The sequence below is a fragment of the Triticum urartu genome, chromosome 6A (genome assembly GCF_056163025.1).
Source record: "Triticum urartu cultivar PI428250 chromosome 6A, HENAU_Tu73, whole genome shotgun sequence".
Lineage (NCBI taxonomy): Eukaryota > Viridiplantae > Streptophyta > Magnoliopsida > Poales > Poaceae > Triticum > Triticum urartu.
This window is the reverse complement of record NC_141878.1, coordinates 64,778,455-64,788,073: the sequence shown is the minus strand read 5'-3', so window position 1 is coordinate 64,788,073 and position 9,619 is coordinate 64,778,455. Positions and strand designations below refer to the sequence as shown.

Below are 9,619 nucleotides of genomic sequence, written 5' to 3'. Positions count from 1 at the left end.
AATGAAAATTGCAACTCTTTGAATAAAAACCTCGATGAAACAACACCAAAAAGGGAAAATTGACCATCAATCTGAGACCTCCCTTGTTGCTTTAAATACTTATTGACACCCATTTCTGCAAACAGCACTATCAAGGATTTAGTGATCAAAAACAAAACATGAGTTCCACCTCTAAATACATATTATATTGAACCATCAATTTTGATATTCAAAGCCTCCTTGGTTTGTAGAAATCTTATAGGATAGGATTTCCAAAGGAATTTTTTTTATGAAGGCCTTTGAATTGTAGGAATGGATTTCTATTCCCATGCAGGAGAGAAAGCAATCCTTCACATTTTAAAGAAAAAAAATTAGTCACACTCAATAAAATAATTCATATTCTATGCATCAAATGCTTTATAAGAATCGAGATGCATGCCATCTCACTTCCTATATTTTTCCTATTTCTATCATGTAAACCAAAGAAGGCCCAAACTTCTAAGAGTGTTGATCTGAAGCTTTTCGAGCTGCACACCGTTAAAGCAAGCCAATCCTTAGAGTTGAGGCGGGCCTTACTCCTTAGAACAGCTGGGCAACATGAAAGCCCTTTGCATCAGGAAGCATTTCGAGCGACCTTTTCTTACCTCGCAAGCAAGCTGATCATCCCCCACCATCTCAACGAAAAAAATTCAGATGATTAACCCAATCCACAATTGGGCGCCCGCAGACATGGTTTCATCACTCATCAAATGGAATCTGAAGAATACGTTGATTCCTGATCCAACGGCCAACCGGGAGTCCTCGAGTCGTCAAACACACAACACTCTCCCAACACCTCGTCTATCCGCTCCGCCTCTCACAGTCTCCCTCCTCGCGCTCTCCTTGCTCTCCGCGTCGCCGTCCTCCTCCCGCCATGGCGCCTCCCTCTCCCTCTCCCGCGCATCCTCCTCCTAGCACGCTTCCGCATTCTCGTGCCTCTCCCACGCTTCATCCCTCTCCTCCTTCCCACCTGCCGCCACCGCCGCCGCTGCCACGCTTCAGCTTCTCGCCTCCTCTTACTTCCGCCTCCGCCGCCGTTCTTCACCTGTCACTACCCGCCAGAATCACTCCGGACCAATATTCGGCTTCCCACGTACCGTTCTCTCTTGTCAAGATTCATCAGCTCACCCTTGCCCGCGTCCTGTTCGATGAAATGTCGCAGTCTTTGTTCTTATGAAATGCTGCGTCTGGTGTTCGCCTAGCCCTTCGCGCCTCGCTACTTTCCTGGTCCTAGACCCTGTGGCTGGATCACCCTCCGCTGCTCCCACGTGGGCCTCACCTTGTCCGCGACTCATCCGGCATGGTCCAGGTGAGTGAGTCATTTCTTTTTTTGATGTCGTTGGTGGCACCTTTGGTTGTTATCATTGTTATTGTTGCAAACCTAGAGGAACATCGGTTTATGATCTCGTAGCTGCGAAGTCCTGATCATTGTAATGTACTCTGTGGAGTAGAGTAGTTGCTGCTGTATTGATATTTCTTTCTTCACAAAAGTAAACACAGTAGCTACCGTTGTTGCATGATCACATAACTTACACAGTCAAACTAATATTCTCATCCCCTTTGTGGTTTATCGGAAATAAAATGCAGTATCTGTTTTATTGATACTAATTCTTACAAGATTACCAGTTCTAGATTTGATGTTTACTGTCATTGTTGTTCAAACTGTATAGAGATCTCAAGCCCTGGGTTTATTCTACTCTATCTGCAGGTGACAGCTCTGCCAGAATACCTTCAAGCTTACTCTATTGTGAATAGGCTAAGAGTGGAACAAGTCGAAAAGAACTGGCCCACAGTGGTTGCTGTCGAGGGGGTGGTGCGGCTGCGCCCGACAGAAGCCATCAATGAAGACTGGGGCTATAGAGGTACTGACTGGTCTTTATGGTACTTTATTTAAATGTCTTCTGGTAGGTAAGAGGTAGAGTTGACTCAGCCTGGTTAAAATTTCAAATTTACACTATCTAGTGTACAAATGCTACTCTACCTTCTGCTGTTACAGATCAGCAGTAGGGTGTATGTTTTCTCCAAAAGCTGTATGTGAGATCACTCTGTTATGTACCTGTTCCAAGTTGTAAGACCGCAGGACACTGTTACTTCCATTGATCATAACAGAAATGGGATCATGATCTCACTTCAAAAAATGAACTATTTTATCTTTGAACCATATGCTACTCTTTGATTTGGTTCAGAATATTAATCAGAATGTTCAGTAGTAGAACATAGAAAGATAATAATATATTTATTTTTGTTATAGTTCTTTTTTGGGTTAGTTGAAGCTGCTTGTCATTGTGACCTGAACCCAAAGAGTATTAATTGAAGCTGTTTGTTGTGGCCTGAACCCAAAATAAAGCGTAATTAGCTCAGTTGGGATGAGTATATGACTCTGAATACACGTTTAGCACATCAAACTGGTTGGAGAACACTGAGAACTCATGCTTCCCTTTTTCGCATTGTTGTCATTCATTTCTATCACCTTCATGTGTCTAGAAATTACTAATTGGACATTGCCACAAACTAACTACCCACGGTGTGTGTATGCTACCTTCCTTTGGGACTCTAGGAACATTTCCAACTTCGCTGTGAAACTGACGTTGCTACCTCTTGAGATGATACACTCACACCACCTTGTCAATTGTTTTGGAAACTGTGTTTAAGGAGTAATACATTTTCATCTACTAGAATATGAGCACTCGAAATTCTGTAATACGCAACAAGTGACATGTTTATTAGCTTATTCTGTTGTACTGTAGCTGAACACCTTTTTTCTTGCCTCGCCTTTTTCCATTTCCATTCTACTTCTGTATTCCCTACCATGTCTATTTCTCACCTTTTCTTTCCGTACTTCATAGTTATATGTACTTTTCTGGACAAAGAGAAAAATGAACTTTCTGAAAAGGGAACACAAATAGTAGACCACTGATTTTTTTGATATATTGACTGGATATTCTTCCTATAGTTGACAATAGCATATCATAGTAAATTTCACCTATATTTGCAAGAACAGATTGGTACTATCCAATGATCAAAAGAGTGGTGTCTCACGACAGTCCTTTTAACTCTTGTATAGTTGTATGAAGTACCAGAATACTGATGTTTGGTTTTATAATCCAAAAAGGAGTGAGAGATGGAAGCAAGCACTTGAATCTGAGAAAGGAATGATGATCAAGACAACACTAGTTGTCTGGTTCTGAGAATTTATCGTTGGGAGAGGAAATTGATGAGACTGAAATGTCATGCTTGGAGTGAAGAACCCGATGAATCTCCTGCAAAGAAAAAGTCAATGGATGTTAAACAAGTGGAGAGGAAACCTGGGTCTAAGGTAAAGGAAAAGGATTTGCAATAAGGATGATGGGAAAGAAGGCTAGATCAATAATTCTCTTGCTTTGAGCAAGAATCAACTTGCTAAGGCATCCAAGGAAAGCAAAGCTACAAGATCTGGAATACCTATCATAGTCAGTGCTACTATTTATTATCACAACATTTTCTTACATCTTCAGTAGGCTTATGCAAACAATCTATTGATCTTCTGCTCCAGATCATAGAAATACCAATCTAATTTTGCTCTTTGTTTATGCTTTAATATTATTCCCATCCGAACAAGTAAAAAAAAAATTAGATCAAACTACAGTTGGGTCAAGGGTATGTTTCGAAAATAGGGGTCACAGAACACTGCACAGAAAATAAAGACCATGCGTAAGTACTTTTCTGAAAACTTGTTTCATTTGAAGGCTTACTTTTGTTAGTCAGAGTTCACTTAATTTATGCAGATAATTGTGCCCCGACTTTTCTATGGCTTCTAGTACAAGAAAGGAATATAATCGATAAATGCTTCCACTGTCTAAAAAGAGAAGGGAATCATTATCCGAAAAAGAGAAAGGAATAAAGACCCTAGCTTGCAACACCTGCTAGGTATCTCGATGATATCTGAGCACATGTATATAATGATGACACGGATGAAATCATCCCACCTATAACATTCAATAGATATGATCATACGATAGGCACACATATATCCAGTTAAAGGCGGTGCATGTGAGCTGGGTGCTCAGTACGGAATTACTGGAGTATTCAGTGTCTCAGCCAACAGGTATGCCTTGATACACCAATTCCAATTTTCACATATATTATATATTGCTAGGTTTTTGCTGAGCATCATGTAATTAGAGGCTATGTTTGCATTGCAAGGTCATGCTGATACTACTAAATTAAGGCGCCGTTTGGATTAAGAGGTAGATAGGAAGAGTAGAAATGTGGGATTGGGATATATCCGTTCAACTGCATATATGTATGTCCAAACAGCTCCTAAAAATACTGCGAGAATTTCCCAGAAAAATAAATTTTGGATAAAAATCTAAAAAATATGCTAGATGGAAGACATCATCTACCTACCTACCCACATCATGCATATGGCACGGTCAACATACTTAATATGTAGTTTGACGAAAGTACTTTAGTCATGAGTCATGAATTCTCTGCTATCTGATGTTATTTTTCTTGCTTAATTAGTCTAGCTAGCTAGATGCAGAACATACCCTGATTGCATCTAATTATCAGAAACCGCTGATGTCCATGCAGTTGCAAATCAAGAGAGAACCGGCTACCTAGGATTGCCAAGAGTACGTAAGTCGATCCATGGCAGAAGCTTCAAAGTTCATTACCATTATGCAACTATTCAGCGACTGGGAAATCCATGTATTGATTCTCTTGAGCTTTTGCCTGCAACTATTCCTCTTCTTCTCCGGCAGCCTTCGGCGCCGCCACGACCATAGGCTGCTTAGGATCATGACATGGTTGTCTTACCTATCAGCTGATTTCACTGCAGCATATGCTCTGGGCCTTCTTTCACGTGAGGTTGCTACCACTTCCACCACAGACAACAATGATGATCATCATAAATCAATGCCCAGTGAAACCCCTCATCAGCTCATGGTATTGTGGGCACCATTCCTTCTTATCCATCTTGGAGGACAGGACACTGTGACTGCTTTTTCATTGGAGGACAATGAGCTGTGGTTGAGGCACCTGCTGATGCTGCTAGGCCAAGCATGCCTAGTTGTCTATGTGCTGTGGAAATGGGTAACATTGTCATACTACCAACTTTTAATCTCGGCTGCATTGTTGTTCGTTGATGGGATCATCAAGTATGGGGAGAGGATTTGGGCACTCAAGTTGGGGAGCCAGGAAGGCCTCAGGAGTTCCACTAGCACAGAAGCTAAGAAAGCATCCCTTCAATTTGGACTAGGATTCAGTAATGAAAGAAAAGAGCAGACCTATCAAGAAATTGTTAGGTATGCTCTTCTCAGGGAGCGAGGCGTGCGGGATATATTCGCTGGACGGAAACTCTTCGACATGGACGATTTAACTCGCGAGTACTTTCTGTATCAATACGATCGGGAGGTTCCGAGAGGGGATGCACAACTGAATTTCAAAAGGGCGGAGATCGAGCTTAGCATAATGTATGACAGCCTCTACACAAAATCTCGGGTGATTCAAACAAGGTCTGGCGCCATCCTTCGGTGTGTCTCCTTCGCCTCCATAGTGATTGCCTTTGTGCTCTATGTCAAGATGATGGTGAGTAGTAGTGCCTATGCTGAGCAAACAACATCAGTATACAACAATGTCGACTACAGAAGAAGTAGAGTTGATGCTGCCATCACCTACATATTATTCATTGGAGCAGTTTGCTTGGAAGCTTGCTCATTCTTCGTTGTGATGATCATGTCACCATTGGAGTGGCCATTGTTGGAAGCTCGAGCTGGATGGTGTCGTGTGCTGCTCACTCGAGTGGCCTGGCCTATGTTCATGAGGATCCAACCAGAGACCAAGCCATGGTGGTCAAACTCAATGGGACAGTACAACTTCTTGAGCTCCTGCTGCAACAAAAGCAGAAGCACGGACAGAAGGTGGAGTAGCACTGTCATCATGTCAAAGATGGCAGGCGTATTTGGAGCTAGTGAACTGTGGAACAAGATAAGAAACACCAAGCATGCCCACATCACAAGGGAGATGAAGGAGCTTATCCATGAAACAATAGGTCATGACAGGGGGTGGCTTCCTGAGCGCATCTGCGTTCCAAGTGCTTATAGATCACTACTTGTCCTCCCCTTCGAGAAGGCCTTGCTATCGCTACACATTTGGACAGATGTGGTGATGCACAAGGTGGCGAAGTCGATGATGGTGAGCAGCAGTGGTCGGCTCCCGATTGACCTGGCCGTCCAAGAGCAAGACCAAGAGGCAGCACAGCGGTGGCGGCGTCTTATGGATAACTGCAAGAGGCTATCTGAGTACATGTTGTACCTGCTGCTGGCGCAACCTGCCATGCTACCCGTGAGCAGCAACGTGCAGGATTTTATGGTAGCAGCGGCTGCCTCAGACTGGTCCAGGGGTGCCTCCTCCTCCAACAGCAAGGTGCAGGATTTTATGGTAGCAGCCGATGTTGCCTCCAGAAAGGAGAATTTTCTTGAGTGGTTGGCTTCAGAATATGAGGGTCCTGGTCTGGGCTTCTGGAAGGAGCAAACGGTGGTGCTAGAAAATCAACAGGGCATCAATGCCGAGCTGGCGATACTAGAGAAGGTGTGGGTGCGGATGCTCGTCTATGCAGCTGGAAAGTCCCGTCCGGAAGAGCATGCCCGACGCCTGAGCACCGGGGGAGAGCTCATTACTTTCGTTTGGCTGCTGATGGCGCATCGGCGTACTGGTGACGTGGAGCGCAGTATCAGCCTTATCAAAGATGATTTCAGCGCAGGACATCTTTTTGAGCTAACTACTGCTAGCATACCATACTGTAGGCAAATTGATATGGAGGAGTCCATTACTACTTGACTTAATTGATTGCTTCCATGCTGGTGTGGTGTGGTGGGTAAACTCAGTCTATTTTATCTGATATTTGTTCATCAATTTTGTATTGTATCTCTGGTTATAAAAACGATTACCTTTACCATTTCTTGTTTAAATGCATGCCAGCATGTATGATTGATTTGTGCATTGAGATCACGGCGCATTCACACTGAGCTAGTTTTGCTCCAACAGGAGATTCAAGGAGTGGTCTGAACAATATTGATGCACTGCACATCTATTTCAGCACAGACTCCGGTCGTCAGTTATGGAGACATTGCTATATGTGCAAAGGGTAGTCATGACATTGCTTGCTTCATCATCGCAATAGCAACTGTCCATGGTGAGGTTAATGCCCTGTACTACGGTCTGCAGTAAATAAATAAATGCCCAGAAATATCAGTAGTCGGTTCTTTCAGGCCTGGTCCATTGAGGGGGTGGGGAGGTGGTGCTCGAACTGATCAGGCGGGGGGTTATCTTCCTACTCTCCCTTCCTTGTATGATCTTTAATTCATGATGTTTTTTTTTTGGCTTGGCTAGCTAGCTGCTCAACTTGTATTGTGCCCGTGATGATGTAATAATAGGCTAGTTGCTTATATGTATTAACAAGAAGTTGTTCGATCTTCTTTACATTTATGCCTGCTACTGCTAGCTAGCTGTTTACTTATCCTTATCAAGGCCACAAGTTTTTATATATGTTGCTGAATCTTATAAGCTTGCATTGTTCTTACATGCAACTTAATTATAGCTTCAGGCTTTAATCTGATTCGCGGTTGTGTTTTGAACAATTTATACCTAGTCATTGGGCAAGCTAGGTTCTTTTTCCCAACGGATGTAATAAGAGCCTTTTGATGTATTCTTGGACAGGGAGATGTCAGTATTACTGTTGTTGGATAGGAAGACGTCAGTGCTGGACTGCTGCATGTACGACCAGCTGTTGGAACAAATATGGAGCGAAAAATTGCCAAGGAAAATATGCATGTTCCTTTGGAGATTAGGATAGCCTTTCCACTTCCCAACCTAAAGTGCAGAGGAATTGATATGGATAGACTTGACGAGAGCGACAGTCATATCTTCCTAAAATGCAAATATACGAAAACAACGTGGAGAGAAACCAACCTGGTGCTTGTCAGTGACATCTTACTTGGCTGTGTTGGTGTTGCCGTAAGGATTTGATTTCCGAGCATAAGCTGCATGTTTCTCCTTTACAGACTGTTCACAAAACCGCTGGGTTGCTCTTGCAGTGGCTGCCTTTCTTATACAGGCAAAGCGTAAAGACACGCTGATAGTGTTGAAAGGAAAGCTTCAGTCTTTATGTTTTCTGAGTCTTTGTTGCGCCTGCGTGCGCCAGAGGCGGATGCTTGATGCAAGTGTGCCTGGGAACGCTGTATGTGTCTTGGATGTTTGGTTGTCTCGGGCCTTCATTGGTCTGTACGTGCTTTGGGAATTGTGGATTCTTTGCTGCAGCCAGAGGCCAATGTTGTATTTCCGTTATTCAGTTATAATGGAAAGGGGCAATGCCCGGTTCAAAAAAAAAAAAAAGCCAGAGGCCAATGTCTCCTTGCACTCCGTTCCCCTTATATGAAATCTTTGGAAGTCGCGCAATGCTGTCGTTGCTGGAGTGCCTGTCTCCTCTGCCTGCTGCGGTCTCCACTTCAGCCCTGCGCTAGGTAACCGAGTTTACTAATCACCTTTTTATCGAGCATAATAGTAGTTCTTTTGCCCTTGTACATAGGAGTATAATACAATGTGTATATCTTTTGCAGGAGCAGGCAAACTGGTGTCATGTGTACCGATCACTGGCCTAAGCCATCTGAAGATTTCCTGAAGATCAACATCAATGGCTCCTGCCAGGAGACAAGTACAGGGGGAGGCAAAATTTCGTGTTTTGACCCTTCTCGCATACAAATTCAGGATCTGACCCCGGTTGGGAATTTTTTCGGGATTTGACCCTTTTTCTTACCGCCAGGGGTGCTGGCGGTAGGGTTAGACATCCTACCGCCAGGGATCGGGTACTAATCCACGTCAGCACGTGGAGACGACCGCCGTCCCTCTTCGTTGCACCCTACCGCCAGGGGTGCTGGCGGTACACCCTTGGCGGTAGGGTGCGAGCAGTTATTTCGCCCGACCCTGCGCCCCTGCCCATCTCCCCACCCCTCCCCCTTCCCGGTCGGCAGTTTCTTCTTTTTTTTCCCTCGCCCCTTTCTCCCTCTTTCATCTCCTCCACTCTCCCCCTCGGATCTTCACCGTTTCTTCATCGTTTTTGCGGATCGAGATGGCCCCAAAGAGAGAAACGTAAGCTCCTCTGATCCCTCCAAGTAGTTTTTGCAAACTTGCTTTCGATTCGACGCATTATTTGCTTGGAATCCCTCATATTTTTGAACTTAGATTGGAATTTTTTTCACCTAGGATTGTTTTAGTTTGATTGTAGTTCCAGTTCTTAGTTCTTTAGTAACTAGTGGTATTGAATATGAACTCTAATCAATAGTTCATATGTTAGTGTGAAGATGAACCCTAGTTCATAATTTTTTTTTGTTAAAAAAATTATGATGTAATGCATGTGGGAGGACTTGTTTTGTTTTATGATGCATGTTGGTATGATGATATGAAGATGTTGTTTGGAGAAAATACATTCAAGATGAACTCTATTTAAAAAAAATGTTAAAAATGATGATATGATGCATGTTGGAGGATTTTATTTTGATATGATGCATGCCGATATGATGTGATCCATCATGTGTAGTAGATGTTGTTGGAGGAATATGCATGT

General features: G+C 43.3%; 1 protein-coding gene across 9 annotated transcripts; it reads left to right on the top strand.

The window, feature by feature from the left end:
* The first annotated feature begins 766 nt into the window (after positions 1–766).
* Positions 767–8,466, top strand: LOC125513731 (uncharacterized). Of its 9 annotated transcripts, none has more exons than XR_015607219.1 (4): positions 767–1,327; positions 1,727–6,870; positions 7,045–7,346; positions 7,717–8,466. XR_015607219.1 is itself a non-coding variant. In XM_087526579.1 (4 exons), the coding sequence occupies exon 3, from the start codon at positions 4,648–4,650 to the stop codon at positions 6,835–6,837; it is 2,190 nt and encodes a 729-aa protein (XP_087382705.1). In that variant the 5' UTR covers positions 767–1,327; positions 1,727–1,880; positions 3,131–4,647; the 3' UTR covers positions 6,838–6,870; positions 7,045–7,699. The 9 variants fall into 9 exon arrangements, 6 of the variants coding, with proteins under 6 accessions (XP_087382705.1, XP_087382706.1, XP_087382707.1 ...); XR_015607221.1 differs by having other exon boundaries at positions 7,045–7,192; positions 7,717–8,464; XR_015607220.1 differs by lacking the exon at positions 7,717–8,466 and having other exon boundaries at positions 7,045–7,192; positions 7,269–7,699.
* The last annotated feature ends 1,153 nt before the right edge of the window (positions 8,467–9,619 follow it).